The 23647-nt window shown below is 36.2% G+C and overlaps 4 protein-coding genes across 5 annotated transcripts in view; 3 read left to right on the forward strand and 1 right to left on the reverse strand.

The window, feature by feature from the left end:
* Positions 1-4670, reverse strand: part of LOC144438661 (zeta-sarcoglycan-like) — a 41717-nt gene extending 37047 nt beyond the window's left edge. Inside the window, exon 1 of the mRNA XM_078127809.1 lies at positions 4642-4670. The gene's annotated coding sequence lies outside the window, so the exon portion shown is untranslated. The remainder of the gene's footprint in view (positions 1-4641) is intronic.
* The window catches only part of LOC144438423 (uncharacterized), a 349033-nt gene that overhangs the window by 80798 nt on the left and 244588 nt on the right, over positions 1-23647 (forward strand). The window lies entirely within an intron of this gene.
* On the forward strand, positions 4815-18764 carry LOC144439531 (dolichyl-diphosphooligosaccharide--protein glycosyltransferase subunit TUSC3-like). Of its 2 annotated transcripts, none has more exons than XM_078128836.1 (11): positions 4815-4919; positions 5473-5642; positions 6089-6206; positions 7211-7293; positions 7741-7798; positions 8777-8917; positions 9803-9892; positions 10695-10758; positions 15487-15561; positions 15918-16008; positions 16423-18764. In XM_078128836.1, the coding sequence occupies exons 1-11, from the start codon at positions 4815-4817 to the stop codon at positions 16436-16438; spliced, it is 1011 nt and encodes a 336-aa protein (XP_077984962.1). In that variant the 3' UTR covers positions 16439-18764. The 2 variants fall into 2 exon arrangements, with proteins under 2 accessions (XP_077984962.1, XP_077984963.1); XM_078128837.1 differs by lacking the exon at positions 10695-10758 and adding an exon at positions 11982-12045 and having other exon boundaries at positions 4818-4919.
* On the forward strand, positions 20163-21929 carry LOC144438807 (kelch repeat and BTB domain-containing protein 8-like). Its single transcript, XM_078127984.1, has one exon. The coding sequence runs from the start codon at positions 20163-20165 to the stop codon at positions 21927-21929; it is 1767 nt and encodes a 588-aa protein (XP_077984110.1).

The raw sequence follows: 23647 nt of genomic DNA on the forward strand, positions 1-23647 counted from the left end.
TGTATGTATGTATGTATGTATGTATGTATGTATGTATGTATGTATGTATGTATGTATGTATGTATGTGTGTGTGTATATGTATATGTATGTATGTATGTATGTATGTATGTATGTATGTATGTATGTATGTATGTATGTATGTATGTATGTATGTATGTATGTATGTATGTATGTATGTGCTTGTACTCTAAGTGAATGTGTGTGCATGTGTGTGACACTGCACATACGATTACCTGTATATGTGTACAAATAAATACTTAAATGTATACCTTGGCATGCTACACTTGACATTATGGACTATGATGCACTCAAAATCAACATATCTATACTACAACTTTCAGTTAACCAGTATTGTTGAATAAAACATACATGTAAGTGAACACTCTTGAATAAACTCACAAAAATAAACTGCATTATCGTGTTTTCCTTACAGGGATGTACTTTGACTCCTGTGTTGATAAAACTTTGATGGCTGGCAGCATATGGATGTGTGTATGTTGGCCATAGACAGCTTACATGCCCTCTTGACATCTGGCAGTTCAACCATCAATCCATGTAATCAAAGGTGAGCTCTCGGGTTTGCAACTATATTCATCTACTCTAGGTAAACAACGTTTTTTTTCAGTAGGATACTGAAATGTCAAAATAATACTCCTCAAACTTTCTCTTCCTTCTTCATATGGCTTATCAAATAATGTGCTGAAGAAATGGATTTCAAACATCTACTAAATCATATTCTGATGTTACATTAACATTGTACTCCGTGACAGAGTTTCCTAACGGAAAGAAAATAGTGACCTATATACTCAAGTACTTATATTCAATAAATATATGAATGAGGCATCTTAGAAAAGAAACTTTTTAATAATTTTTTAAAACTGTGATTTCGAGGATTCTCACTGAAAAGGTTAATTAAAGCTTATTAGCATGCAGTACATGTACATGTACACCTATTAGTATTACATGTAACTAGAACCGGATGCTTACTCACTGGCCAAATAAAACAAATAACTTTACAGGAGTGTCTTATCTGTGATTTTCACAGTTTTGCCCATGTCAAGTATTTTCAGCTAAGGAAAACTCTCAGTATCTGTGATAACAAATCTGTTGTGAATATTTTATCAGCCTTGCTATGTATTGAGATTAGTGAGCTCTCTATGCTACCAATTTGATATGTTACTGATATGCAGCAATTTCTTGTGATCCACAAAAATGTCATGTTTCCCTGTTCTTTATAATAATAATGTGGTGACTCCAAGAAAAGCCCCCCCCCCCCCCCCCCCCCCCCCTTCCTCATGTTGACCAACAACAAGAAAACATATAATTTGTTAGATTCCGAGTAAGGTCAAATTGACTGAACTTTTACCCCAGTTTTAACTGAACAAACACTTGGTTGAGTATCTCCTCCCTCACCCCTGTGTCTGATGTAGGTTAGCTCACTTTATTAGTTCTTTGAGGCCTACCATTATGATAATGGGTGGACTACAACACACACACACACACACACACACACTGATTGTGATATCCATAACCTTTCATTTTTGCCTTGGCACTAAAATCAGACATTAACACTAATTTTTGAGCTTGCATTCCGTTACCTAACATATTTTCTTTCAGCAGGTGAATTCAAAAACTATGGCAGTGACTTCTTTGATATAATATTTGCCTTAACACTGATTCTTGTATAAATGTGGATACAAAATCAAAGCCAATGCCAGTAGATGGGCTGCATGTTGAACCTCAAAATTTGGTTAAACCATAATTAAATGTTATTTGAATCCCATGGTCTTGAATTACTATCTTATCAGTGAGGCCATGAGATTAACATAGGATCATATATTCTTTTGTTCATGACCAACCTTCTCTGTGACTGTGAGTATAACTTTACCCTAGACATACTTAAAAGGGGTCTGAATCATTGTTGCTGGAATTGTAATCTAATTGTAGGTTTGAATACACAACTGTCTAGCAAAATGCTTGGCTGTGGGGAGACAATAGTCAAAATCCCAACTGACTTGACTCTAGGCTAGTATGAGCCAGCCAGACAACTGTTTTTATCCCTAAATTTTAAAATGTAAGCCTAATGTGGTCTTGAACTTCTGAAATACAAACTTCAACCACTATTATACCATGCATAGGCCAAAAATATGGAATAATACCCTGGTTGTTCTACATCATGACAACACGTGTCTATATCACAACAACACATGTCTATGTCACTCTTTCTGCTGTGTTCAAAATATGAGTCAAAACGTTCAAAATTACCATTACTTTCCCCAATTTTTCTTTGATATTACTGGTACTGGTATAATTATGTTATTCTCCAATATTTTCCTTCATTCAGCTGGAAAATACTCATAACCTAACGGTTGTCACTACTCGTCTAACAGCCCCTTAGGTCACTCATATTTTCCTTGGCTGAACAAAGAAAAAATATTGGGGAGTAACATCTAATTATCCCTAAATTTGACAATGTAAGCCTAATCTGACACGGGTCTTTAACTTCTGAAGTGCACACTACTACCACCACTAGTACTACATATACAAATGTACATATATGCCAGAAACCATTGCTAGTAGACAGATTATTGAATCTAAAATTCTAGTCCATTATGAGGACATTCATGAAACCATTGCCAGTACTGGCAGTAGACAGAGTAGTAAATCTAAAATTCTAGTCCATTATTAGAGGACATTCATTAAACCATTGCCAGTACACAGACTTGTGAATCTAAAATTATTCCATTACGAGGACAGGTAGGTTATCAGCACTCCCTTGCTTAGGTACAACACAACTAACTGTGCACAGCTGAACTTAAAGTAAACACCCAAGACAATATTATTTCAATAACAATAATGTGGACACAACACATAAGTGTATGGTATACATATCTGTTATCAAAGTAATCTACTTAGGGATAACTTTGTTGACTTCTTATCTCAACTCAAATAATATATGTCTGCTCCATTTATCAATCAAAGTGAAAATAAACAAGTATTTTAGCTACTGAACTGTAACCACCTGACCTCATTTCTTGCAACTATCCAAGCATTTCTAAATACATCTCTCCTGATCAGCTATGTTGTGTCAACAGTTTTATAGTTACAGAGTATTATGGAGCCCTTTAGACAAAGAAATCAGTTGACACACAAAGTAATCAGTTGACACAGCATTTGAACTATTTACACATATTAAGTTGGTATTATGATGTAACACCTTTGGTAATACATGATACTACCACTCCTATTTCATTGTTGTCAGTGCCGACATTCCAAATTCGTTGACAAACCAAAATGACCCGAGTAGAAGGTGAAAATGCTGGTGCAATTGCCTCCTGCATCATTAATTAAAATGTTTGAGGTATTTTTCACTATGTTTTTCTTCATAGTAAATGTGACATCTTGTACCTTTTTATGTCCTGCTGTGCAATGTTTGTGTATTGTACACTGAAGTGTTAATGTTCACAAGATGTACACTGCAGATTACTATTGACAGATAAATAGTAACTGTACAGTAAAGCAAAACAGATTAATTCAAAATGGTTAAAACGAGAAATCCCAACAAGTGGGGTGTGTGTACATGTACTGTACTATCATTCTACCTACAAGTCAGTCTGCTGTAATATAATATTGAGGAAATTTGTACAACACTTTTAATTCTGCTCTGAATCAGTTGTTGGAAATGATCATATTACAGTGAACAGGACAATGGTATGTTGTGTTTTTAGGAATGTCAAGGAAAACATTATAATTCACTTGTGTGGGACTTTCCACAATACCATTATCACACTTTCTGAGTTTAAAAACACACTTTTTTTTACTTCGAAGATTTGTCCTGTATTTGAAAGAAATGTAATGGGAGCAGAAATTTTGACTTGTCTTCACCACAGACACTTTTGTTAGTCTGTACCCTATTTTATTATAGTTTTAGACATACGCCTGACAGAGAAATTTTCAAAGCCCCAATGTGTTTAGCATTTATCACAAGTTAACATCATTATTTACAAACATTTGAACTATATAATGCCTTTGTAAATTGAATCCATAATTGCTCATAAACACAAAATACTTAATAGTTCATGGTTATCAACAATCTGCTTAGTAAAAGCCTTTATAACGAAATCCGTTCTATTTTCGATGGGTCTATCGCGTAATGCCTGAATGCCAGTGGGCTTGGCTCGTTCCATAGTTATTGTCCACTAAATGTGTGTACATAGTCACAATCTGGTCAAAGTGGAAAGTGAACGTGAAGCAAGTTCAATTCGTTTCAACATCTATTTTCCGACTAAATTTGACACTTGAAAGTGATATTCGATAAAGGAAGAACAGAAGCACAACTTGAAGTAGCTTGTTCGGGAGGCTGTTGGGTAATTACGAGCAGCTGTGATATCAGCGAACGTAAACATTACACAAAATTCCATGCATATTGGTTTCAACTCGGCGCAGCAAGGCGACTGCTGCTGCCGATCAGCGAGATGGTGTCCGTTCATTAACCAGACTCGGGATTGAGACAGTCAACGGCAACGCGGTACATAAATCGGTAGAAAGAAATACATAGTGCTCAATGTTTTGGGTAATCACTTAATGACAGTAAAAAAACTTCAAAAAATCGTTCAAAATAAGCGAAAAACTTCACTGACCTGATCGACAGTTCAACCAATACACTGACAAAGCCCGTCTGACAGAAGACGTTAACAGACCGCGTGTTTGGTTGGCTAAATTATCCAGGTCACCAAAAAATTAGCCAATTACAACGGAGCTTCTGTCCCCCATAATGATATTCTACGCATGCGTAATCATGCAAACGTGCAACATGGCGGATAGAGGAGTATTCGGGAAATGGCTTCTTCTGTTTATATTCATTTTTATGAATATAATAGTAACAAATACGCCATTTGCTGATGCAAAGAAAAAGGAGGTAAGTTTTGATATTATAAACCTATGAATTATCGCGCTTTCCCTCAACTAACGGAGAATAATTTATATTCTGAGCCTGAGTGCACCGGTATTGATAATTTGATCGCATCTCTTAGTTTTACACCAATGCCACCGCACCAGTACTAGTACTATTACTAATATACATATCGCTTAGAAATAATGTTTCCAGTGCTCTACGTCACTGCTGTAGGGAGCCAAACAAAATGCACCATGTGTCACTTTTTATGAAACCTACATTTAATACAATATCTCTAATATATATAGCAATTTACAGATCTAGCATGTATGCAGACACTGAGACAGTATATTTGACGAGATAACTTTCAAATATTGAAATAGTAAAATCATTAATAATGATATTGGACTTGGCGTATGGAAGCTTATCCCGAGGTCATCGCAAACCTAATGGAAAATCTGGTTTGTTTGTTGTGTTTAAAAAAAGGAAACAGAAAATCGCTTTTATATAATATAGCCTTGCTCTCCCTAAATTAATTGTATATTATCTTAATTTTGGTCGATATTCCAAATTACAGCAAGTTCTCGGTGATCGAGTAAAACAACTGATGGACTGGAATATGAAGAGATCTGTTATAAGGTTAAATGGAGATAAATTCCGTCAGTATGTGAAAGTAACACCTCGTAACTATTCCGTCCTGGTCATGTTCACTGCACTTCAACCACAGAGACAGTGTACAGTGTGTAGGTAAGGTGTGACCAATCCTTTAAGTTAATCTCAGTTTGTCTTCAATGAATTCTTAGTACCTGCAATACCATTTTACTTCATGCTGGAGGGTCAAAATAAAACAAAGTTGACTTATTCTCACACTTGCCTATAGTTATACACGTCACCACGTGTAGCGACTCTGTATGTAGAGCGGAAGTCATACGTGGTGTTGACCAAGAAATTCCATGATCGTTGTTTTCACGATGTGCCAAGGTGGTACAATTTTATTTCAAGTCATGAGAATTGAATTGAAAATATTACTAATTTCATAGATGGGATGGTGTATCTATGCAAAAGAGTTTGTGACATTTTGTACCAAAATTCGGTAGCTGAGTAATCAATAGAAAGATACAGATTGCATACAGTAGTTATAGTCAGGATTACTGACAGTTATTAAATTTAACTCTTTTTTCTTCTGTTTACAGACAAGTTAATGATGAATTTCAGATTCTAGCCAATTCATGGCGATATTCTCAGGCGTACAGCAATAAGTTGTTCTTTGCCAGTTTGGACTATGATGAAGGCCATGATGTCTTTGCCGCTGTGAGTACCATATTATTACATGTGCTTTTTAGGTGAGGCTATCAATATCTAGTTCCTTTTGAAGTCTCCCACCATTGAAAAGAAAATTTGCTATTCAGCCCTATAATAACAGCTGTACTCCTCCAGTCTTGTAATATACCTCGGATCTGTGCTTCAAAGGTTGCCGAACTAAAGCCGAAGGATAAATTTAAAAAGTACTCTAGGTGCACAATCCCACGTCTTGTCCTCATACAATGGAAAATTCTTCAATAAAAGTTGATTGTCTTACAACGAAAAATGTTGAACGGAAACCAAAGTTAAATTCTTGGTACCTGAAATAACATTTTAACACAGTGACAGAATAAGAATGTCATCCACACGTAGAGTTATGCATGTGTATTGCATGGAGCATGGTGTCAACCAAGAAATTTAATAATTGTTATTTTTATGGCGCACCTAGGTGGTTAGATTATATTTCATGTAGCGAGAATTGTCTTTAGATTTTTCCATTGTCTTGAAGTCAAAACAGTAATGCTTCTCCACATTCTGTGGCACATTGCCCCCGAACAGTTCATTAGAATTACCATGAAAAGTTAACTTGTATTGTATGTTGGCTTCAAGCAAATCTGTCATTGAGTACAAGTCTTTATAAAAAGTAATTTTCTTTAGGCCAAATAAAAAAATTATGTGTTTTTGATAACCCGACCAACCCTAGTTTAAGCGTCCAACCCTAAACATTTTTTTATACATGTAAAACAAAAAGTTAAGAAATTCTTTGTCTTCTTGACCTTCATGTACGTCTGTTTTCTTTCCCAAGTCATGTCTGTACATATGTCATCAAACTATCACTGAAGGGGTATTCTGACTGGCATTTCATCTGTTTTGGGGTCAAAGCAATATTTTTCAAAAATAGAGACAGTTAAAAAAGAGAAAATAAAATAAAATAAATTCCCGTCCTACCTACCGTATTTTCTGAGGCCATGTTGTCTGAAACACATAATTATTTTTTGCCTTACATGTTACAGTTGAAAATGCATTCTGCACCTGCTGTGATGCATTTTCCACCCAAGGGTAAACCAAAGAAGGGAGATACGTATGACATACAGAGGTAAGTTTTGGTCAATGTATTTAGTTATATGACAGAACCCTATGATGCATGAGTGCAAGTGTTACATATCTGAGGTATTTCCAGTGTTCTCTATGGCCATATTTTTAAGGACTAACTAGAGAAAGTGCAGCACAAAACACCCCAAGCATGCATACCTGAGTACCCACACTGGCACTCGCACGTCATGGGTTCTATTATTAGTACACATGTTTTGATGAAACAGCAAAATTCAGTGAAAAATCATACTGTGCAATCAAAGCCCATTCAACACGTCCACCTATTAGAGTTCAGATCAATGCCAGCTCCGTTCTGATTACTGAAAGTGAATGAAACCAACGTTGTCTATTAATATCACCTTTTTATTAAACCTTTCCCTTTACAGTGTTTTATCTAACCATGACTGGTCATGAATTTATCTTTCAATGGATGCATCATTTTGTATTACAGGCTTGGGTTTGCATCGGAAGCCATTGCTAAGTGGGTTGGTGAGAGAACAGATATAGTAGTAAGTATAAAGTCTTTATCATTAGGCAGGAACCATTAGACAGTCAGTCAATCAATAGATCCTTATCTCAATGTCACCAGAAGAGTACATTAGGACATCTATACATAATAATCAATTTCAAGCATGCTAGACAAGAAAGCACACATAACGATAAAAAAAGATGTGTATTGCAATCTTTCATATCTAGTTTTGTCATTTGTAAGTAGTTAGTAAATATCTATGGTCACCAGATTAGTGCTACCCTTGGTACACTTGAGACGATGCCTTTAGAGTATGATTTGACTGTAAGTGACAGCGTGTTGTTCCACCTTCAGCAGAATTCTCTTCACACAAAGTAATTGCTGAGAGGGCAGCTCAGCTCATCATATCTTATCTTACAGACTAGATTTTAGGATGCACTCTAACACACTGAATCATTAGAACTAAGCATTTATGTAGCGTTTAGATTTCAGTCAATATACTCCAATACAGGGTTTTGATGAAATGGAGAGTTTTACCCCCTCACAGAACTGCACATGTAACCCCATTTAAAGTGCGTGTACAATTTGTACAATTTCCATACCTCCACAAGATTGACTTAAGCTTCCTGTGGCAAAAAACAGGAATTTTATTGTTGACTTTGCTTAAATTAAATGTTTTTTCAAGTAAAGAAAGATTGTACTCTGTATGATACATGGCAGTGTTTTTCATGGATTCAAAATCAAGCAAAGCAGGATTAATTGATTATGATATGAAAAAAAAAGAATTTGTTTTCCTCTGTATTTTTAGAGGCCAGGGTTTCAATCTAAGGTTTGTGCGTTCATGTTATCTTATCAATGAAGCCAAACAGATCATTCTTTTCTTCAGGACCAACTTTTTCTACAGCTCTGCTAAACATCTGTTTTTCACACCTAAATATTAATCCTTATCCAAAGTGAACCTTTTAAATTTTGTGTTGTTTACACATATTACATTTTTTTGTTTCCATATTTGTGTTAGATTCGTGTATTCAGACCACCCAACTACTCAGGTACAATTGCACTTGGTCTGCTTTTCTCCCTTGTGTGTGGCCTTCTGTATCTGAGACGTAACAACTTAGAATTCTTGTACAATAAAACAATGTGGGGTATTGGAGCATTGGTAAGTTACTTTTTATGTTTTATTCACTTTGTATCATATCCTACTGTGATTGTTTGGGATTTCACTGTACAGAATGCATAGATGGATAAGTTGTTTGGTTAACAGAAATGTGTTTGAAATTGTGACAAGTATAGCATTGTAGTTACTAATCGTTGATGATGCAAATAAGATTCATGCTAGGGGTTGTTAGTTCTTATCCCTATCCATAACTACATAGCTTGAATACAAATATTTATGCGTGGGTGTATGTCAGTCTGTCTGTGCATATGTACGTATGTGTCACATGTGTGTGTGTGTCTGTCTGTTGCATGTATGTATATATGTATGTATGTATATATGTATGTATGTATGTATGTATGTATGTATGTATGTATGTATGTATGTATGTATGTATGTATAATGTATGTATGTATGTGTATGTGTGTGTATGTATGTATGTATGTATGTATGTATGTATGTATGTATGTATGTATGTATGTATGTATGTGTATGTGTGTGTGTATGTATGTATGTATGTATGTATGTATGTATGTATGTATGTATGTGTGTGTGTGTGTGTATGTATGTATGTATGTATGTATGTATGTATGTATGGTATGTGTGTGTATGTATGTATGTATGTATGTATGTATGTATGTATGTATGTATGTATGTATGTATGTATTATGTATGTATGTGTGTGTGTGTGTGTATGTATGTATGTATGTATGTATGTATGTATGTATGAGAAGATGAAGACACTTGGATATTTCTACAGCTATAAAAAGCTCAACACTGTAAAGCATTATTACAAGAACTTATCGTTATTAGTTACTACTCTTTTATGTACAACTGATTACAATCCATTGATCTCTTACAATTGAGTTCATGTCTGTGTCTTTACAGTGTATTGTATTTGCCATGACGTCAGGTCAGATGTGGAACCATATCAGAGGTCCACCATATGCACACAAAAACCCACAGACAGGACAAATGGTAAGAGTGTACACAAATATTAGTCTGCTGGCAATTAGGTGAACACTTTCCTAATTATTCAGTACTGCTTCCATTCCCAACAAATCGTCGTGGCTCTGATTGAAACACACTGAACCTAGTACTCTGAGTACTTGAAGGTCATAGGTCACAGGTCACAGGCAATTTTTGCTGTATAATTTCCTGCAATATCTTTCTTTATCGATGGATTGCCATAAGTTGCAAATTTCTCTTCTATCTTTCACACTCCTACTCGTTTTTTGCTATGAGTTTTTTTAACTTAAAAATATGTGTGTGTATCGCTCTTTTGATTGTCACACACAAGTTGATAAATTAAAATAGTTGTTTATACAGTGTCTCCTTTTCATGCATGCTATAAATTTCACTTTTTTTTAGTAATTCTTAATGATCAAAATATTTTAATGGCACCTGCTGTCTATCTATGTAGAGTGATGATAGAAAACCATAAATCCGTTTTCTGTTGTAATTCTGATGTTGGTCTCTATATATTTACACTTTTGGAGAGAACAACCGAGTCTAATTTTGCTGTATCTATAGCCCCATGTGTGGTGTCTAAAAAAAGTCCTTGTTTTATTTTGTTTAGTCTGAAAGATTCAGTCCACTTACGTAACCACTCAGGGTTGAGTATATTACAATAAGTGGCAACAACACTGGCACTTGCAGGCTCTATTTTGTTGTGCACTGTAAAATTAAGACTTTGTTACAGCGCCATCTAGTGGTCATTTATTGGGAAATTCTAAACATGAGGGATAGATACCTAATATGATTTCTATTTTGGTTCTAGAGTTATATTCATGGCAGTAGAAGCGGCCAATTTGTCGCTGAAACTCACATTGTTCTTCTTCTGCGTATCCTTTGTTATTATTTATGTGCATTTGGTATTTAGCTTCTACTAGTTCTAGAATTATATGCAAAAATAATAGAACTATATGTAAATGAATGGCACTTTATGCAAATAAAATAGAATTATATGCAAATGACTTGCACTTTATGCAAATAAAATAGAATTATGTGCAAATTAAGTATGGGTGTCAACTCAAGCTATATAATAGTAATTTCACATTATTTCATAACAAATAACTGCATGTCTCGTCGACTTCCTACCTTTTTGGCTGTGTCATATTTGTGTTTTTGACTATAGTGTCCACTCTCGTCTAGTATTTCCCTAATGTGTGTTGATTCAAACCTAAAATAAGACACAGCAACCATGAAGGTTTTCTCCTATTAGCCGTTCAAGTGCTACAAACCTGACTTGGTGAGCCAGCAGATCGGGTATAATAAACATTGTTTGCATCTCTAAAGCTGTTTGCAATGTCACTGATAATAGGTCAATGAAACTGATAACAACTGATATAACATTGAGCTTAGCTTTGCCTGATATTGTTTACTCCTTGAAAATATTCTTACGCTGTGAACTACACTTTTAAATTACAATGATCATGGAGAAAGACAATAAAATACACCACTTGTTCTTTGGTAAAATAAAGATGGTGGGATTTTGACTTGCAAAATGAAAATTAACTCAAAATTTCGGGAATTTGTTTCAGTGTTGAAATGCCGGAAAGTAGTACCAGTGAGCAAGAGAAATATAAACAACTGTTGACTTTGGTGTTAATATGTAAAAGTGGATTATCACATTTGTAAATATTGGCAACAAACACTACTTAGCGATAAGAAGTGGGGTGAAACCACCATTTGCTTAGTTAATAGGAAAATCTCTGTAATGCGTTCATGGTACCATTATCATGTTTACATGTACTGCTTCACCCTTTGTCTTGGTTCTAATCACATGGTGATGCTATTGACAGCAGGGAAATTTGAAAACCCGATAAGAATTTGCACCGACCACAGCTTCATTAAAGTAAAAAACAACAACAGGGAAATGCTAGGTGAGAAGGAAAACGATATCAAAATCCGTCCATGACTTGACCCTAGCAGGTTACACATACATTATACCAAATGTACTTCAGTCTTGCCTTATATCTCCTCTCAATCCTTACTTTGTTGACTTGATATTTTATTTTTATTTTTGCTTTGCTTATCCTTTCTTTGTATTCATTTCATCATATAGAATTACATTCATGGCAGCAGCCAAGCCCAGTTTATTGCTGAGACTCATATTGTCATTTTACTCTGTATCCTTTACATGTAAATGTTGGGTGGTTGTTCCTTTTCTCTTCCTATTCCCGTACAATGGTATATATTCTTAGAGTTTCTTCTGTGTTGGTAAACCATTGGATCAAAGTAAACTTTTGGTCCAAACACAACATTAAAAATTGTTACCTGAACTGTCTGAATACACACTTCAATCTTTGTCGACAGATCTGCACACTGTAGTCTTTTGTCAGCAGATCTGCACACTATTGTCTTTTGTCAACAGATTTGCACACTATAGTCTTTTGTCAACAGATTTGCACACTGTAGTCTTTTGTTGACAGATTTGCACACTGTAGTCTTTTGTCAACAGATTTGCACACTATAGTCTTTTGTCAACAGATTTGCACACTGTAGTCTTTTGTCAACAGATTTGCACACTATAGTCTTTTGTCAACAGATTTGCACACTATAGTCTTTTGTCAACAGATCTGCACACTATAGTCTTTTGTCAACAGATCTGCACACTGTAGTCTTTTGTCAACAGATTTGCACACTATAGTCTTTTGTCAACAGATCTGCACACTGTAGTCTTTTGTCAACAGATTTGCACACTATAGTCTTTTGTCAACAGATTTGCACACTGTAGTCTTTTGTCAACAGATCTGCACACTATAGTCTTTTGTCAACAGATCTGCACACTGTAGTCTTTTGTCAACAGATTTGCACACTATAGTCTTTTGTCAACAGATTTGCACACTATAGTCTTTTGTCAACAGATCTGCACACTGTAGTCTTTTGTCAACAGATTTGCACACTATAGTCTTTTGTCAACAGATTTGCACACTAGTCTTTTGTCAACAGATTTGCACACTATAGTCTTTTGTCAACAGATTTGCACACTATAATCATTTGTTGACAGATTTGCACACTGTAGTCTTTTGTTGACAGATCTGCACACTGTAGTCTTTTGTTGACATATTTGCACACTATAATCATTTGTTGACAGATTTGCACACTGTAGTCTTTTGTCAACAGATTTGCACACTGTAGTCTTTTGTCAACAGATTTGCACACTGTAGTCATTTGTTGACAGATCTGCACACTATAGTCTTTTGTCAACAGATTTGCACACTATAGTCTTTTGTCAACAGATTTGCACACTATAGTCATTTGTTGACAGATTTGCACACTATAGTCTTTTGTCAACAGATCTGCACACTGTAGTCTTTTGTCAACAGATTTGCACACTATAATCATTTGTCAACAGATTTGCACACTAGTCTTTTGTCAACAGATCTGCACACTATAGTCTTTTGTCAACAGATTTGCACACTGTAGTCTTTTGTCAACAGATTTGCACACTATAGTCTTTTGTCAACAGATCTGCACACTATAATCATTTGTTGACAGATTTGCACACTATAGTCTTTTGTCAACAGATCTGCACACTGTAGTCTTTTGTCAACAGATCTGCACACTATAGTCTTTTGTCAACAGATCTGCACACTATAATCTTTTGTCAACAGATCTGCACACTATAATCATTTGTTGACAGATCTGCACACTATAATCATTTGTTGACAGATTTGCACACTATAATCATTTGTTGACAGATTTGCACACTATAATCATTTGTTGACAGATTTGCACACTGTAGTCTTTTGTCAACAGAACTGTACACTGTAGTCATTTGTCAACATCTGCACACTGTAGTCATTTGTCAACATCTGCACACTGTAGTCTTTTGTCAACAGCTCTATAGTCTTTTGTCGACAGATTTGCACACTATAATCATTTGTTGACAGATCTGTGCACTGTAGTCTTTTGTTGACAGATCTGCACACTAGTCTTTTGTAGACAGAGTTGCACACTGTAGTCTTTTGTCAACAGATCTACACAGTGTAGTCTTTTGTCAACAAACTTCAGGGTTGGCCGATGCATGAGGACACCCCCACCATGACATAATTTCAAAGACTACGTTTGTCAACAGATCTTCACACTGTAGTCTATGTCAATATATGACATCTGCTTACTTCAGGGTTGACCAATGTTTGAGGGCGCCCTACCATGTTGTACCTTACAGACTACCTTAATTTATCAACAGATCTACACATGTTAGTCAGATCTTTGTTGACAAACACTGAAGCGCAATCCAAAATTTCAGATAACAATATTGAAGTTTGTGTTTTCAATGAAAGTTTACTTCGATAGAATACTCCTAAAATTATAATAACGTTACATTTTATATATAGCGTTTTCCCACACTACGCTCAAAGCACTTTACAATTATTACTCCTGGTACAGACCAGTAATGGTTCAACGACCCTTTATACTTCCTCAACTCCCCCCGGTAGCATAGAATCCATTGCAGCCTCTATTAGTGCATAGGATTAAACCATTCATAATGCAACCTCTATCCTACCAGGTTCCCAATTATACAGCTGGGTTGACAAATCAAGTGACATAATTCAAACTATAAAATGTTTAAATTGCAATGCTTGTTTCATAGTTAAAAATGAAAGTGTGTGTCATTTTGGTTCGTAAGTACATCCTGGGGTACGAAAGGGGTCCATAAGATAGATTTGCAGTGAAAATGTTGCTGTTTGATTTGTTGCGGAAATTGATATTTCATGGAAAGGAACATTTACCACCATTCAATGTTTGTCAAATCTTTGAACTATATTATGTATATAATGAAATATATTTCTTCTCATATATTTTGATTTCAGTCATCACACAATTTCCTTCCCTTTCAAAACACTGTCCAAGTTTTGAAATGTACTATCAAAACACACTTTGAGAGTCATATTGTCCAAGTTGTGAAATGCACTAGAAGGATATTCTTCATTCATTTTTCACTCATGTTCCTTTCACTTGGCCAAACAGGGAAATCAGAATACTTGAGAATAAAATTCATTCCCTGAATACTTGAGAATGAGAAAAAAAAAATAGAGAATGATAAAGAATGATGCCACAAGTCCTCTTGACATTTATCAAATAACCTGTTATGAATTGTGCCAATTAGTCAATTACAATTTAAGTGTTGTGTGAGTTCTTGACAGTATTTCACCATGGAAACAGTCATGACAAGAAGCTCCCCAGTTCCTGTTGAAAATTTCCATTTGATTTCATTGTACATAAGTTGCAAGGTTATGACTCAGGAAGAACTTTTGATGATAAAACAACAACAACAACAACAACAACAACAACAACAACAGTGTTTGCAGATAATTACTTCATTCTGTATAAATAGGATAATGTCCATATGGAATCACAGAATTCATAATAGTCTTAAAGACTAATCACAACCTCTGTATATCGGTATAAAAGGTTTAAAACTATTGTACATAACCCAAAACGACCCCTTTTGTAATATTAAAGAAACGGTTATTGAATGCTTTAACTTGCATGGAATGTTTAGTTAAAAGAATGCTAGACTGAGTTCAAGACTATGTTAACCTTAACAAGTAACACTTCAGATGCTGCCATTACTTTTGGTATTGTATTGCTAAATGAAAGTGCCACTCAGAAGGGAGATGTAGGAAAACGTAGAAGTGAGTATGAAACTTGTGATTTGGTGAAGTCAGCTTTCTGATTTGATATGTATTCCTGAGGAAGGTTCTTCTCTGTCAAAGACTGACATGTGACTTTTATTTGCCCCATTTAAAACCCGTTCACTTTTAATTTCTGTATTTCAAGTTGATCCACAGAAATGATTACTTGAACTTTTAAGAGTCCTTATATTTTTTCTGTTGCTTGTTATGAAACAAACAGTGATACCACAGAGCTAGTTCATTCAATGTTTTTTATCATATTGTAGTGATATTTGCAACTGAATATACAAACCTTTTTGATGACTACAAAGATTTCATGTGTTTTAATTGTTATATTTCTGGTCGTTTCTCCACAGTTGTTACTATTTTGGGCCTAGCAACAGTTGTAGTATTCTTCAGTATCCTGTTATCTGTGTTCAGATCAAAGTACCATGGATATCCATACAGGTATTATGCTCTATTCTAGTGTTCTAGATGGTTGCCTAGCAACAATTGCAGTGTTCTAGATGGTTGCCTAGCAACAATTGTAGTGTTCCAGATGGTTGCCTAGCAACAGTTGGAGTGTTCTAGATGGTTGCCTAGCAACAGTTGTAGTGTTTAGATCAAAGTACCATGGATATCCATACAGTAGTAGTACTGCATTCTAGTGTTCTAGATGGTTGCCTAGCAACAATTGTAGTGTTCTAGATGATTGCCTAGCAACAGCTGTAATGTTCAGGTCATGATATTCATTTCAGCAGTGTACAGAATGTATAAAAACACCAAGCTAACCTTTCTAAAGCTAAATGATAGTTTGATTAGAATATTACATGATTTATCATTTTATATATTAAATAATTATGTTTTGTTTTTCTCTTTCAGTTTTCTTATAAGGTAGAGATGATGGAGAATTGAAATCAAGAGGTCACGATGTACTGTTTAATTTCTATGCCTCCAAAGAGCCTGATCTGTTCAACCTGGACATCAAAATACTATTAGCATACACAAATTTTTTAGGATTATCCATAATAGCCAGAAATATCATTGTATAGGCAGATATTTGTCATCATTTTATTCAGGGGAATGATAGCCTAGAGTAAAGGCATGTGGGGGATTTTGGCTATCAATCGATTGTCTCCCCGCAAGCCTAGCATTTCGCTAACGGTTGTGTATTCAGACACTACAGTTACATACAGTGATATTCATGATATGGTAATCATGTTTACTTGGTACTACTCCATTCTCCTTGTTGTGGTTCTAACCTAAACTCCACCCCATGTTGGTGGAGGGTCTATGGTTCTTATCACACGGTGACACTATCGATGTCATCGCACAGCAGGAAATTTTGAAAACTCAATAAGGATTTGCACCAGTAACTTCCTGACCGAAGCGTCATTAAAAATTGAAAAATCCTTCGTGAAATGCTAGGCGAGAGGGGAGACATGACAGTCAAAATGCCCACATGACATGACTCTAGGCTAGGGAATCAGGCAGTTATTTAAATTCAAGATGATTTGTTGTTAAGGGGCATTAGCTGAGTTCTGGAGTGGATTACATTGATCACTGATATGAAATAAAGTGATGACAATTATATGCCTAAGATTTTACCTTTCTTTTTTAAACTTATTTCAAATATTATTATTCAAGTTTATAAACTTTTGTTCTTTCTTTCTCTTTATCTTTTATGCACTTAAAAGCTGCACTAGCTGCAACTGAAACGATTTTTGAAATGGTTTTGGTCAATATGATGACTTACTTGTGATACATCGTACACCCTGAACAGTACTGAATCACTTGTGGGTTAACATATTTGTGAAGCTGTACATGCAATATGGTGCAATAAATCTAATCAAATTGGTTTTTGGGTCCACACCCTAAAATCAGTGCCTCAAACACAATCATGATTTCAACCTGTTTACGGTACTACTTGTACTTGCGGGTAAAATGTATAATATATAATTATTGGTATTTTTAGTGAATATTTTGTTAGTCGTCTGATTGAAAAATATGATACCCCAGTTACAGCTGGTGCAGCTTGAATAACTTCAGGAAAAAGGTTCAAATTCAGCACTTTGAGGAAAATAATTTCAGAAATGTGCTGAAGGAAAACATTAAATCCATTGGGCTAGTATCAATTCCTCATTTTTGACCACATGAGGGCGCAGTCCAAAAGCTGTTGTCACTGAAATAAAATCATACAGTAGAGGCTATCATGAACTGGATCCTATATGTATTTTTTTCTAAACAAAGTGTATTTTTTAAACCTGAATGATTGTGTAAGTTCTCAACTTTTTCAGAATCTTTTTAGGATTGATGTTTCTTTTCATAGTATGAGACTGGTTACTAAGGTCCTAGACATGACATTCACAAGCCATTAGCGGTCCAAGTGCAACAAACCCGCGGGCTTGCCTGGCGAAAACGGGTGTCATAAAAGTTGTTTGCATCTCTAAAGCTGTTTGTAACGTTACTTATAATAGCCTAATAAATTGATAACAACTGATATAAGACGGAGATAAGGTTTGCCTCAATTGCAGTCCATGCAGACGGCCGAATAGAGGTTTTACAGCTGTTTACTTGTGTTATGTAAGAGCCCATCATCACATGTTTAAATATTGGTACTCTTTGATAACAAGCCCACTTGCTTGGCTAATGGCTTGTCCCAGTAATGAAATCCTGCCCTTCGCATCTTTAATGATATTTTCCTGATAGAAGCAAATCGGCGTGGGTTATACTTAATAATGGGAACAATAAGTGAAAGAGCTGGGGTAACTTTTAGTTTTATATCTTTAATTGTATTTCTTAACAGGTTGTTTTCTTTAAATGAAATTGAGGTTTTGGGGGGTTTACATGAGCAATAGTAAAGGAAGGCTTGAAAACCTGAGAGAGAGACACGTGAGCTGGCGACTCCTTGTTTAGTCAACCTCACACTTCTTTCAGTCAGTCACTGTTTCTATTAAATTGGAAGGCATAGAGTACTCTGAAGGAAAGTATTCTATATAATGAAAGTTGCTGCTTGTTTTAGTCATGAAATATTTTATGTACTTTAAAGTTAAAAACTCGACACCAAAACAACACCAAGTCAAAAACTATGATGGATGAAATATTGTATGTACATTTTAGAAAACTAATCAACATTAAAATGACAAAGTCGCCAGTCTGAATCAAAAACTACAAAGATTGTTAGCATTCCTGTTTGAAATAAAAAGTTTTCTTTTACTCTTAAATTCACAATTGAGTATCTGTCATCTTTCTGATATTGATGTGTGTGTGTTTGCACAAAGGGTGGCCTTACACAATTCTGGGTTTCTCATCGTAACACCGTAAAAATGATGGGTCAGTCCAGTCTGTCAGCTAATTTTTTTTAGAATTTAAAAAGAATAAAGTAAGGTGTATGTCAATCTGATTAAAATCTGATTTGGTGAAAGCAGCTAGATGTCTTTATTTACGTCTATTTCCATCATATTGTCACAATTTGTGTTGTTTGTTTTGTTCCGGGTGAATGCTGCCTTCCCACATCTGGCCCTGTGTAATAGAAAATCTTGTTTGAATCTCAAGGATCTTTCTTCAACCAATCAACACACTTCTTTTTTTGTTCGGAGAGATGGCACCGCCACCGATGGATCGAGTTGTCAACGCAATCATCCATGTGTATGTTTGTTTTTTCAATTTCTCCAGTGTGTCCAGCTGCCAATGTAATGCTCATCCTGATTGGCTACTCATAAAGTGCGAGATCCTTGAGATTCAAACAAGATTTTCTATTACGCAGGGTCAGATGTGGGAAGGTGGCGATCACATGGAACAAAACAAAACAAACGACACAAAATGATGGAAATAGAGGTAAATAAAAATAAAGACATCGAGCCACTTTCACCACATCAGATTTTAATCAGATTAAAAGTATGTGTACATGATGATATTTTCAATTCATAATCATACTTTAACAGTTTAAATGACAATTAAAATCAGAGAAAGTAAATTATACATGTTAGTACTAGTATGTGTGTATGTGCCATTATTGTGTCATGTAATAGTGTAGCTTTCTGGACAGTTTCTAGCATGGCTACTGACTCCAGTATATATGTATAGTTCTTAACCATAGCTACATAGCAATATTAACGTATTGGAGCGCCCTCAATTGCCATACAAGAAGTTCTTGTGTTTTCACGATTGAATTTGTGACTGCTTTGGTCGTAATACATTTTCATTATGTATTGCAATTTTTGTAGCATAGATACGTTTATTACATTATCGTTCATACCTATCATGTTCAATATTGATATATCGTACATTTTGACTTGCCTTGTTTGGTTTATTTTTCGTAAACACTATGAACAGGCCCCGTCATAAAGCCAGCAATGTGAAAACACAAGAACTTCTTGATGTGCCACTGAGGGCGCCATTAAGCAAAATGGCTACCTGTCCGAAATACTAGAAGAAATTATGCGTTTATATTAGGAAGAAACCAGTTTAATTGGTCACAGTGTGAAAGGCTTTCCTCGTCACAATAAGTATCGAAATCGTTATGAAGATTGTAGATGCCGTTTTGATCTATTGAAATTGAAATTATAGAGTCCATGGCGTCAAATGTTACGTGTTACGACTACTGGTGTCAGATATAAACAATGGAAGGGATGGAGCAAACGAAAGCTTTAGACGACACCCACTCACGTCAGCTGCTTGGCGGACTGAGATCATTTTACGAAGATGGAATTTTAACAGACGTTCAAATCGTCGTAGAAAATCAAATATTTGCCTGCCACAGAAACGTGTTGGCTGCGTGCAGTCCGTACTTCAAAGCAATGTTTACAGGTAGTCTATGCGAAACACTAATGAACAAGATCGAATTGCAAGGTGTCGACGCATTGTCCATGAAACAGGTTTTGGCGTACATGTATTCGGCAGACATCTCCATGGACGAAGAATCGGTAGAGGGACTCTTGCAAGCCGCGCACATGTTTCAGATGCAGGTGATTGAAGACCGTTGTGCAAGCTACCTCGAAAGACATTTACATGTTTCGAACTGTATTGGAGTGTACAATATAGCAACGTTGATAAGTCACACACAACTCAAGGCAGCAGCGTGGGATTTTATAAATCTGAATTTCAAAGATCTAATCCACGAGGAGGAATTCCTACAAGTTACATCCGAACTAATGTCTGAGGTATTGATAAGTAGTAACCTTAATATCCCAAGTGAAGAGATGCTATACGAAGCTCTGTTGACTTGGTACGAGCACGACCCAGAAACAAGGAAACATGATCTGTGGAAGTTTTTTCTGAAGCTGAGACTTGGTTTTATGAAGCTTACATATATATGTCAGGAAGTGAGAGCCAATGCTATCATATGTGAATCTGATGAATGTATGAAGTATATCGATGAAACTATCCTCGGACAATCAGATGCTAAGATGACCAACAGTGAGAAAACTGACACATTAAGACTTGGGAACGAAAAACGTTTGGGTATGGTATCCAGGCAAGTACTTATCATGGCAGGCAGACCGAATAACGGTTCTAACTTCGAAAGAAAACTTTTGTGTCTTGATCCCGATACATCAGAACAGACTACGATACCATACCCACCAAAGTTAACAAACTTTGGAGCAAGTTTTGTGGTGACAGAAAATAATGAAGTCTACGCTGCAGCTATTCACCATCAAGACCGTACATTTTACCAATACAATCCAATCAGAAAAACCTGGATTGAGCGATCACCAATGTTGTCTGGACGAACAAAGTATGGCTTTGTCTATGCTAACTGTTGCGTGTATGCCATCGGTGGTGAAAATGCATGGGAGATTCTAGATACAGTTGAAAAATATGACCCATTGTTAGACGAGTGGAGCTATGTAGCGTCAATGCCAAGAGAAGTTATGGATCTCAGTGCCGTCAGCCACAAACATTGCATTTACATCTTTTCAGGTAGTCGCACTATGTGCTACGACATAGACCGAAACTCTTGGGTGATTGATCTCCCGCCAATGCAGAGCCCTCGATTCTCATGTGGGGTAGCACTTCATCAGAACGAAATATGGGTGATTGGCGGAGAAAACGATGATGCGTTGAGTGTCCATGACGTCGAGGTGTTTGACCCCGAACTGAAACAGTGGTGGTTTTCAGAGGATCTCTTCTCACCGTTGAAACAGAACTACCCTATAAGCTTTCGTGGTCAGCTCTATGTATGTGTTCTGTCACCTGGTTTCCGTGATGACAGCGGTGAACCCATCCTGGACGGCAGCAAGGATTGGACAGTTCTCAAAGTAAGGCGTCACATGGATCAGGATGATATCCTGGAATGGGATTGGGAGACAGTGGATAGTGGAATTATGAATATCACATACCATCTACAAACAGAAAGCTGCTTTGTGGCCGAGGTATTCTTTGAGTAAAATGTTCCAGACTGTACATTGACTGTACAAATATATTAGTCATGCAATTTACAAGACCAAAGTCTACTGAAAGCTTCTTTGTGTCTGAGGTATTCAGTGAGCAGTACAACATGATTCCAGACTTACATTGACTGTACAAATGTATACAAGTCAGGCAATTTACAAGACCAAAGTCTTCAAACTGATCAAAAGCTGCTTTGTGGCTGAGGAGAAGTAAACGTTCTAGACTGTACATTGACTGTACATACATGTATACAAATGTATATTTGTCATGCAATTTACAAGACCAAAGTCTTCAAACTGATCAAAAGCTGCTTTGTGGCTGAGGTATTCTTTGAGGAGTACATTGTACATTGATAGGTACAAGTCACGAGACATACAAAGACCAGATTCTAAAACACAACACTGGTAGTCATGAATACTGTTCCACATTATGGATGCAGACATAATTTCCCTTTCAGAGTTGTGCATTTTACAAAACTGATCATCTCCATCAACTTATTAAGTTTCCATTCACAAAACACAAAGAATGTACTTACGAGTATGAGTGAGAATAAAACTGGACAGCTCAGTTCAGTAATTTTGCCTGCACAGCGTTTCTCATTTTTAGGAAACCTGAAGAATTCATTTCAAGATTCTGTACACTTTTAACATCAACTTCTGAAAGATGGATTGCAAATGAAGAAAAGCTAGAGCATATTTGTACTTGGCTTGCAAAGAGTGAATTTTGAATGTTTTGTGAGAAAACCTAGATGACAAAAGACTAAACTGTCATGTAGATATAAGCTCAAATAATAGTATTACTGCAGAATTTTAATACACTTTTACATATTATACTCCACATGTACTCGTGAAAGTTGGGATAGGCAATTTCTCTTCATTTAAAGTATCATTATAATATTGTCATTTAATAGAAAAAATTATTCAAGGTTATGGATGAACACATTTCAAACATGGCAAAACCTTCAAAGCTTAATGCAATGGGTGGCAAGGACTGAGCTAGAACCATGTTTTGTCTATAGTGGGGACAGCATACTGTCAGAAACCAGCCAGGCATGGCAGCCTGGGTGGCAAGGACAGTGCTAGCATCATGTTTTGTCTATAGCTGGGACAGCAGACTGTCAGAAACCAGCTATGCATGGTAGCCTGGGTGGCATGGACAGTGCTAGCACCATGTTTTGTCTATAGCTGGGACAGCAGACTGTCAGAAACCAGCTATGCATGGTAGCCTGGATGGCAAGGACAGTGCTAGCACCATGTTTTGTCTATAGCTGGGACAGCAGACTGTCAGAAACCAGCTATGCATGGTAGCCTGGGTGGCATGGACAGTGCTAGCACCATGTTTTGTCTATAGCTGGGACAGCAGACTGTCAGAAACCAGCTATGCATGGTAGCCTGGGTGGCATGGACAGTGCTAGCACCATGTTTTGTCTATAGCTGGGACAGCAGACTGTCAGAAACCAGCTATGCATGGCAGCCTGGATGGCAAGGACAGTGCTACTGTTAGTACCATGTTTTGTCTATAGTGGGGGAGAACACTGAATATAACAATAGCTGAATACTAGTTATGCATGGAACGTACTAGATATTGACACAATACAATAATGTATTTATATTATTCATTTATTTATAAAGCTGATCAGAAGATATACTCCTTCAAATAAGACAATAACATGTCTGTATGTGTTTGACTAGATGTGACTTATATGCCACTATGT

The sequence above is a fragment of the Glandiceps talaboti genome, chromosome 8 (genome assembly GCF_964340395.1).
Source record: "Glandiceps talaboti chromosome 8, keGlaTala1.1, whole genome shotgun sequence".
Classification (NCBI taxonomy): Eukaryota; Metazoa; Hemichordata; class Enteropneusta; family Spengelidae; genus Glandiceps; species Glandiceps talaboti.

Coding starts and splice junctions, on each gene's coding strand:
- LOC144439531 (XM_078128836.1), top strand. CDS start 4,815: ATGGCGGATAGAGGAGTATTCGGGAAATGGCTTCTTCTGTTTATATTC. Junction 8,918..9,802: donor TGTGGGGTATTGGAGCATTG/GTAAGTTACTTT, acceptor GTGTCTTTACAG/TGTATTGTATTTGCCATGAC. Junction 15,562..15,917: donor AGATGTAGGAAAACGTAGAA/GTGAGTATGAAA, acceptor GTTTCTCCACAG/TTGTTACTATTTTGGGCCTA.
- LOC144438807 (XM_078127984.1), top strand. CDS start 20,163: ATGGAAGGGATGGAGCAAACGAAAGCTTTAGACGACACCCACTCACGT.